This window comes from Brassica rapa, unplaced genomic scaffold, assembly GCF_000309985.2.
Source record: "Brassica rapa cultivar Chiifu-401-42 unplaced genomic scaffold, CAAS_Brap_v3.01 Scaffold0259, whole genome shotgun sequence".
Lineage (NCBI taxonomy): Eukaryota > Viridiplantae > Streptophyta > Magnoliopsida > Brassicales > Brassicaceae > Brassica > Brassica rapa.
Genome location: NW_022610203.1, coordinates 35,001 through 45,000, shown reverse-complemented (window position 1 = coordinate 45,000; position 10,000 = coordinate 35,001). Strand labels below are relative to the sequence as shown.

Genomic DNA, 10,000 nt, shown 5'->3' with positions numbered 1-10,000 from the left:
GTCAGCATGCTGATATGAGTTCAGTACACTGATCAGTACACGATCAGTACACGGATCAGTCCACGGACAGTCTGTGTGTGCTAACGGACAGGCACGGACGCCTGCGTGTGCTGACGGACGGCCACGGACGTCCTCTGTGTACTGACGGACGTCCTGCGTGTGCTGACGGACGGCCACGGACGTCCTCTGTGTACTGACGGACGGCCACGGACGCCACGGACGTCCTTTGTGTGCTGACGGACGTCCTGTGTGTACTGACGGACGTCCTGCGTGTGCTGACGGACACACGGACACACACGGACAGCCACGGACGTCCTGCGTGTGCTGACGGACGTCCTGCGTGTGCTGACGGACGTCCTGTGTGTGCTGACGGACGTCCTGTGTGCACTGACGGACACACGGACACACACGGACAGCCACGGACGTCCTGCGTGTGCTGACGGACGTCCTGCGTGTGCTGACGGACGTCCTGTGTGTGCTGACGGACGTCCTGTGTGCACTGACGGACACACGGACACACACGGAACAGCCACGGACGTCCTGCGTGTGCTGACGGACGTCCTGCGTGTGCTGACGGACGTCCTGTGTGCACTGACGTATGAGTGGTGATTGGATAGCTAGTGTTTGTAGGCTCTGTGCTCGCGCACCCAACACAGACCAACTATCCTCCTCAGTTTCTTCACTAGCATAATTTATGCTTGTTGAACTGATCCGGGGCCTGTGTTGCGTACCTATCTGGAAAGAATTGTTAAGCTTGCTTAAAATGTTGTTTGCGGCATCTCCTCGGTGGGGAAGTCGTGTACACATAAGCCGGCACTTGTGATCCTTGCGTCTTTGCATAGTTTATGCATTGTTTGCAAAGGTGAATAAGCTGTTTGCTGAGATCTCGGTTGCGGAATATTATGGCGGTGACCCGAAGAAATTCTGTCCCGCTAAGCACGTTTGTCTCCGGACAAAAAGATGACGGTCAAGTCTGCGTCTGTTCCCACTTTCCATGTGTTTGCGGGAATATGACGTGGTCTTGTCCTGATTTATGAATGCTACCTGGTTGATCCTGCCAGTAGTCATATGCTTCTCTCAAAGATTAAGCCATGCATGTGTAAGTATGAACGAATTCAGACTGTGAAACTGCGAATGGCTTAAATCAGTTATAGTTTGTTTGATGGTAACTACTACTCGGATAACCGTAGTAATTCTAGAGCTAATACGTGCAACAAACCCCGACTTCTGGAAGGGATGCATTTATTAGATAAAAGGTCGACGCGGGCTCTGCCCGTTGCTCTGATGATTCATGATAACTCGACGGATCGCATGGCCTTAGTGCTGGCGACGCATCATTCAAATTTCTGCCCTATCAACTTTCGATGGTAGGATAGTGGCCTACCATGGTGGTAACGGGTGACGGAGAATTAGGGTTCGATTCCGGAGGGGGAGCCTGAGAAACGGCTACCACATCCAAGGACGGCAGCAGGCGCGCAAATTACCCAATCCTGACACGGGGAGGTAGTGACAATAAATAACAATACCGGGCTTGTTATAAAACACATGTGGATTGCTAGTAACCATGTAAAGGAAGAACGGACCGCGTCCAGGCCCAAGACCAAGGCGGTGTCCGCACAAGGAGAGAGAGTCGGCCAAAGCATTGGACCGACCTTAGTTTTAGGAAGTTTCCTTTTCTCTTCATGTTTATCTATAAGAGGTTTTCCTTTTTACTTTAGGATAAGGATTTGTACTATTTCCTTTTATCCATATCTTGTAATCCCCTATATAAGGGAACACTTTGATTAATGAAAGACACACGATTTCCCCATCTTTTACAACACGTTATCAGCACGATAGCCTCTAATTCCCTGAGACCTAAATCAATACCTAAAAGCCTAAAACCGGCGACTCAAAGCTAAACCCTAGACGTTCTCTATTGTTCCAAAAGCTTGACATCCTCAAGACCGAACGTCCTCAGCTTCCTGATCGCGTCCTCAGCTCGCACACAAGAAGAACGCATCCGTCCAGTAACCAGCTCGCAGCTCGCGTCCGTTCCCAGCTCGCGACCCGTTAGGAGGCAGCAAGCGTTCTTTCTCCACAGCTCGAAGTTTTATCTGTTCTTAGGTGGTCCGGTTCTTTACCTCTACAAAACTAAGGTATGAACACAATCTGAGAACATAGAATAAGATCGAAACCCTAATCCATCATTATGGAAATCTTATTCTTGTTGAAACCCTAAAAGCAACTACAAGATTAAAATCGACAAAGTCTTAAAACTAGAAAGCTAAACGATTCCAAACTAGAATCTAATTGTATGTTGATTGATTGAATCTGAAACCTGATAAACCCTAGTCAAGGAATCGAAACCCCAAACCCTAAATGTTAGAAATCGATTTTAAGATTGATATTGCTTGTTTGATTTCTTGCCTACTTTGAAGTTTAGGAATGTTAGATTGTTCTTCTTGAAATAATCTAACTAAGAACACAAAATACTTAAGGCCTTGAAACCTTAACATAAGGTTGATATGAATTCAAAGATTGGAAACCCTAGGGATTATGAAAAGAAGTAAGATAAGGTAGATTGTTTTTACATGAAACCGAACATTGTAATGCATTCACAATTGATCGACCAGCATATAGATTATACAAGTTTAGGTTGTTAGAAAATCTATAGAACCGTGAGGTTCATGATTGATAGCACCATGGTCGTATAGAATTGTTTGAACATCATGAATGCGTAAGACATGTTGTGGCCGAGCTTGTTTAACATGCGGCCACGTGATCATATTGTGAACCTAATACATTACATGATAATATGATTCAGATGTCGAAAATAGCAAACAGAGACTATGCAGCCCTCAATCTCTCCGGAGACAATTACTTGCAATGGGCACTAGACACAAGGATTAGTCTAAAAGTCCAAGGGACTCGGTGATACTATCATCGAAGACAACAATGAGAATGAGAAGAACCGATACAGAGCCTTAGGCCTTATGCGGCATCATCTCATTGATGGTCTTAAAGATCAGTACATGACAATCGAGAATCCACTAGATCTTTGGATGGCTTTAAAGAATAGATATGACCACCACAGGATGGTGTTGCTTCCAAAAGCAAGGCATGATTGGATGCATCTAAGATTCTTAGACTATAAGTCGGTGGATGATTACAATTCAGCTCTATTCAAGATTGTCTCAATACTAAAGCTGTGTGGTGAAGAGGTAACCGATAGCATGATGCTTGAGAAGACCTATACAACTTTCAACCACTCGAATTCTGTGTTGCAAGAGCAATACAGGACAAAGGGCTTTGCTACATACACTGATCTGATCTCTTGTCTACTCCTGGCCGAGGCAAACAATGAACTCCTACTAAAGAGTAACGGAGTTAGACCGGCCGGGACAGCACCATTACCCGAAGCTCATGAGGTTGAGAAGAAGGATCCCAATGAGACCTACTTTGTCCAAGACAACAAGAAACCATACGGCAATAGCCGTGGTGGGTTCAAGAGGCGTGGACGTGACAACTCAAACGGCCGAGACGGCTACTCAACCGGCCGGAAAGGAAACCACAATAACCGTGGTCGTGGTTCCAATTACGGCCGGGGTCGAGGCAGCTACGGCCGTGGACGAGGTGGCATATCCAAACCATCTTACACGTCCAACAAGTCTCTATGCCATAGATGCGGAAGTGACAACCATTGGGCAAAGAATTGTAGGACTCCGAAACACTTGTGCGACCTCTACCAAGAGAGCCTCAAGAACAAGAACCCGGAGGCAAACATGATCCAAGAAAACGTCCATGAGGACAAGGGATATGGGTATGATGCTGACCATGAATCCGACAAGGACAACCAAGATGACCTAATGGATTATGAGACATCCGATTGTCTCAAGGACTAGTTTTCGAATCACATTGTCTTATTGCTTTATGTTTTTGATTTGGTGTTTTTATTTTATGTAATGGAATTTTTAATAAGAAAGAGTTTCAAACATCTTATGAAGTCTCTAAAGTTTAGAAATTTTTATTTATAGAATGAATGATGAGATGAGTATACTTGTGGTGGATAGTGGCACAAGTCATACAATACTTAGAGACAAGAGGTACTTTATAAATCTCATAATGCAAAATGCAAAGGTACATACCATTGCGGGTGAGGCTAGCCTGATTGAAGGTCACGGCCAAGCCTATGTGATGATGCCTAAGGACACTCACCTAGAAATCAAAACTGCCTTGTATTCCCCAAGCTCTAGAAGAAGCTTATTGAGTTTCAAGGACATAAGGTTAAACGGTTTTCACCTTGAAACATGGGAAGAAGGAAACAAGGAGTTCCTTAACATAATTTTGATCACCAAAGGCAATAGAAAGGTCCTAGAGACTATACCCGCAATGTCTACTGGTCTATACTATGCAAGGATCAGTATGATCGAGGCAAACGCCTCCGAGCTATTCACTTTATGGCATAACCGGCTTGGCCACCCCGGAACAAGCATGATGCGAAAGATGATAATGAATTCACAAGGGCACATGATCAAAGGAGTTATCCCATACAAGAATCTCACATGTGCAGCATGTGCACAAGGGAAACTCATTACCAGGCCATCACCAGCCAAGGTTAACAAAGAAACCTTAAACTTTCTGGAAAGGATTCAAGGAGATATATGCGGACCAATACACCCACCTTGTGGGACGTTTAGATACTTCATGGTCCTCATTGATGCATCGACCAGATGGTCGCATGTCTGCCTACTATCCACTAGGAACCTAGCCTTTGCACGTCTCCTTGCCCAAATGATAAGGCTGAGAGCACACTTTCCAGACTTTCCTCTTAAGACTATACGTCTAGACAATGCTGGTGAGTTTACGTCCCAAGCGTTTAATGAATATTGCATGTCCATGGGGGTAAGAATAGAGCACTCCGTGGCACATGTACATACACAGAACGGCTTGGCCGAATCATTCATTAAACGTATCCAGCTGATAGCCCGGCCACTGCTTATGAAGTCTCAACTTCCGGTATCAGCATGGGGACATGCGGTTTTACATGCATCTGAACTGATTCGCATCAGGCCATCTAGTGAGCATAGATATTCACCATCCCAACTACTTACGGGTCATGAGCCAGACGTGTCCCACATCAAGACATTCGGATGTGCCGTCTACGTTCCAATTGCTCCACCACAGAGAACTAAGATGGGACCACAAAGGAGGATGGGAATATACGTAGGATATGACTCCCCAAGTATCATAAAGTATCTTGAGCCAACAACCGGTGATTTGTTTAAGGCCAGATACGAAGACTCACAGTTTGATGAGTCCACATATCCGTCCTTAGGGGGAGATAATAGCCGGTTGATTTCAAAAGAGTTAGAATGGTTTAGACCATCAACATCTTGGCAAGATCCTCGGACTAGAGATTGTGATCTAGAAGTCCAAAAGATTATACATCTACAAGAGCTAGCTAATAAGTTGCCAGAAACATTTACTGACCCAAATAGAATGACACTATCACACAACCCGGCTTGTAATGCACCCATAAGACTGAACGTCCAAGATGGACAATGTCAAGTGGCTACAGAGTCTAAGCAACGTTTAAAACGTGGTAGACCAATTGGTTCCAAAGACAAACAGCCTCGGAAGTCCAAGAGAGGTGCTGGATCCGAGAGCATCAAAGAAACCGTCCAGGACATAGATGGACCGGTCGAGTCGACCAGGACGGTCGAGCCGACCAGGACGGTCGAGCCGACCAGGACGGTCGAGCCATGCGTACCGGCCACACCCGATGATCCGGCCGTTCCTCAAAGTGAGGTCCGGGACGCTGGGCTTCACGGGACACAAGAGCCGGACAATCAAGAGATCTCTATAGACCATGTATTGTCCAGGAAACAATGGAACAGAAAAGATATCAACGTTGATGATTTATTTGCATACAAGGTAGCACTTGAGATCATGGATAAAGATGAGGATCTAGAACCCACGTCCATACAAGAATGCATGCTAAGATCAGATTGGATCAAATGGAAAGAAGCTATTAACGTGGAGTTAGAATCATTGAGAAAGAGAGGCGTTTTTGGCCCTATAACATTGACACCAAGAGATGTCAAACCAGTGGGATACAAATGGGTCTTTGTAAGGAAGAGAAACGAGAAAGGAGAAGTAGTGAGATACAAAGCACGGCTTGTGGCACAAGGATTCTCCCAAAGACCTGGAATAGATTATGAGGAGACTTACTCCCCTGTGGTGGATGCAACTACACTGAGGTATCTAATCAGTCTGGCAGTGAAAGAAAACATTGACTTACGCCTAATGGATGTAGTAACTGCATACCTATACGGACCACTGGATAATGAGATACACATGAAAGTTCCAGAGGGCATTGAGCTCAAAGACAAGAAAGGTTCTCGAGAACAACATTGCATAAAGTTGAACAAAGCCTTATATGGTTTAAAGCAATCAGGTCGGATGTGGTACAATAGATTATCCGAGTACCTAGTGAAAGAGGGTTATAAGAATGATCCAATAAGTCCATGTATATTCATAAAGAAGTTTGACAGCAAGGGCTACGTGATCATGTCTGTCTATGTGGACGACCTGAACATTATAGGAACCTCTGGAGAGATTTCCCAAACAGTTGAATGTCTAAAGAAAGAATTCGAGATGAAAGACTTAGGAAAGACTAAGTTTTGTTTAGGATTACAGTTTGAGTATAAAGAGAATGGCATCCTTGTGCACCAAGAAACATATACGGAAAAGATACTCAAGCAATTCAATATGGACCAGGCTCATCCCCTGTCAAGTCCAATGGTCGTAAGGTCCTTAGACCTTGAGAAGGACCCATTCGGACCTAAGAAGCCGGACGAGGAAGCACTCGGACCGGAAGTGCCTTACCTAAGTGCCATTGGGGCATTGATGTACTTGGCTAGTCATACTAGACCGGACATAAGCTTTGCCGTGAGCTTACTGTCAAGGTTTGGATCATGTCCAACCTTAAGGCACTGGAACGGAGTGAAACATCTGTTCAGGTATCTGCAAGGAACAAAGGATCTCGGTTTGTTCTACACTAACCGGCCAGGAGAGAACATGGTCGGATATGCAGATGCTGGGTATTTATCTGACCCACACCAGGCTAGATCTCAAACGGGATATGTATTCATACATAGTGGAGCCGCAATATGCTGGCGTTCTACCAAGCAAACCTTGGTGGCCACATCATCCAATCATGCCGAGATCATAGCCATGTATGAGGCAAGCCGGGAGCTTGTCTGGTTGAGGAACATGACCGGCCATGTCTTAAAAGAGAGTGGTCTGGCCGTGGGACAAGAGAAGGAGGAGCCAATGATCATCTACGAAGACAATACAGCATGCATTGCTCAGCTCAAGGAAGGATACATCAAGGGAGACAGGACCAAGCACATCCTGCCCAAGTTCTTCTTCACCCACGACTTGCAGAAGGCAAAGGAGGTTCAAGTAGTTCAAGTTCGATCAAGCGACAATTCAGCCGACCTCTTCACCAAGTCTCTGCCTACCTCAACGTTCAGGAAGCTGGTTCATCAGATAGGGATGCGCCGGCTGAAGGATCTTCAGTGATGCCTTCATCAGGGGGAGTATCATGCGTTGTACTCTTTTTCCTGTCTATGGTTTCCATTTTTCCCACCTTGGGTTTTTGGTTTTCCTAGAGAGGTTTTAACGAGGCAACATCGTGCATGGTATGAGCCCATATGGTTATAGCATCCAAGGGGGAGTGTTATAAAACACATGTGGATTGCTAGTAACCATGTAAAGGAAGAACGGACCGCGTCCAGGCCCAAGACCAAGGTGGTGTCCGCACAAGGAGAGAGAGTCGGCCAAAGCATTGGACCGACCTTAGTTTTAGGAAGTTTCCTTTTCTCTTCATGTTTATCTATAAGAGGTTTTCCTTTTTACTTTAGGATAAGGATTTGTACTATTTCCTTTTATCCATATCTTGTAATCCCCTATATAAGGGAACACTTTGATTAATGAAAGACACACGATTTCCCCATCTTTTACAACAGGGCTCTTTGAGTCTGGTAATTGGAATGAGTACAATCTAAATCCCTTAACGAGGATCCATTGGAGGGCAAGTCTGGTGCCAGCAGCCGCGGTAATTCCAGCTCCAATAGCGTATATTTAAGTTGTTGCAGTTAAAAAGCTCGTAGTTGAACCTTGGGATGGGTCGCCCGGTCCGCCTTCGGTGAGCACCGGTCGGCTTGTCTCTTCTGTCGGCGATACGCTCCTGGCCTTAACTGGCCGGGTCGTGCCTCCGGCGCTGTTACTTTGAAGAAATTAGAGTGCTCAAAGCAAGCCTACGCTCTGTATACATTAGCATGGGATAACATCATAGGATTTCGATCCTATTGTGTTGGCCTTCGGGATCGGAGTAATGATTAACAGGGACAGTCGGTGTAGAAACCCGTTAAAAAAAAAAAAAGAAGAAAAGAAAAGAGTGGTCGAGTATCTTTGTGGTGGTTAAGTCGCGGGCAATAAGGATCGATCGAGAATTTTTGAAGTACGATGTGGTCGAAGAATGGATCGTGAGTGAACCATGAGACATATTAAGCTGCTCTACCTTTCTTAGAAGAGTCTTAGATTGATCAGACGAAGATTTTGGAAGAATCACATTTTTGGAAGCACGACGGTTTAGAAGCTCGACGTTTTTGAAGATTGACGTTTCTTCATCGCGAAGTTTTCTCGGAATATCTTCGTATCAGTAAAATATTATTCTGAAGACATTATAAGTCGGAAGCAGGACGGGAATTAAGCAGGACGGGAAGCAAGCACGACGGGATTGAAGCACGACGGGAAAACCCAAAGTTGGGCGAAAACCCTAATTTCGAACGGGCATAGAAAAATATTCGGGATTGATCGCGGGACGAAAATTCACCGGAAGGGTCGAAATCAGTCGAATGGACCGAGAAGCTCGAGCTGGCCTTATCTATGAGATAAGGACGTGATGTAACCTGCCTGGCATGGTATGTGGCAAGGGAAGCAGGAGGTGTTGAAGCCCAGGAGAGCACAGCATGCTGATTGACACCCAGAAGCACGAGGTGCCGCGAAACCTGCGATCGGAGCATGTTGAGTGACATGTGTGCGCTGAGTGTCAATCTGGATGAGGTCAGGCCGTGGATCAGACATCTGGAGGGCATGGTGTCACTCTGCATGATGTCCTGGTCATGCCATCAGACATGTGGAGCACGAGGTGCCGCGACGCATGCGTCCGGAGCCATGCGAAGCGACACACGGGCTGCCACGGCTTGTTTCTGATTGGTTGCTGCATCCTATATAAACCCCACGACCCCAGCTCATTTCAAACCATCCAGCACACCTGAAACTCAGAGAAAAAACGTGAGAGAGAAAGCTAGAGAAAGAAAGTTCGAGTTTCGATCGTTTCGAGTCTTTTCGGCAGTTTTCGAGACAGTTATTCTACTGATTTCAAGTCAGCGCCTAGGGAAGGTTCTGGCCAACTGAAGATCAACCAATTGAATATCAATTCAGATGGGAAGCAAGTCAACGTGGTTAGAGAGAGAGAGAAGAGAGTGTAGCTGAGTTCCGAAGATCGATACTTCACCAAGAAGCGAAGTTCTGTCCAATCGAAGAATTCTGCAATTGTTATGCGGAAGCTCTGCCCAAGTCAATCTGTCCACTCTACTCATATTCTTTGATGATCAAGTGGAGGTGCTGTCCAAGATCAGTTCAGTTCCATGGTTTCAGTTCAGTTGAGGTTATGGTTCGATACTCTGTTCAGATTTCGGAAGAATTGTTCAGAAGCTAAGGAAGGTGCTGTTCGAGTTGAGTTCAGTCCAGACCAGTATCAGGGGAGGTTCTGTACAAGTCAAGATGAGTCCAGTCCAGTCCAGTCAAGGCGTCCCTTGGGTTTTGGCCAAGTCCTCTACGATCAACCAGCTGCTTCTCGCCTAGAACACTGTGAGTTGGTTTTGTTTGAGTTCCACTTGGAGCTTAGGTTAGATCGAGTTGAATATAGAGTAGAATGATCATACTA

At 45.7% G+C, this 10,000-nt stretch overlaps 1 protein-coding gene across 1 annotated transcript; it reads left to right on the top strand.

Moving 5' to 3' along the window:
• The first annotated feature begins 2,975 nt into the window (after window positions 1–2,975).
• On the top strand, window positions 2,976–3,884 carry LOC117129936. Its single transcript, XM_033283146.1, has one exon. The coding sequence runs from the start codon at window positions 2,976–2,978 to the stop codon at window positions 3,882–3,884; it is 909 nt and encodes a 302-aa protein (XP_033139037.1).
• Window positions 3,885–10,000: the final 6,116 nt, after the last annotated feature.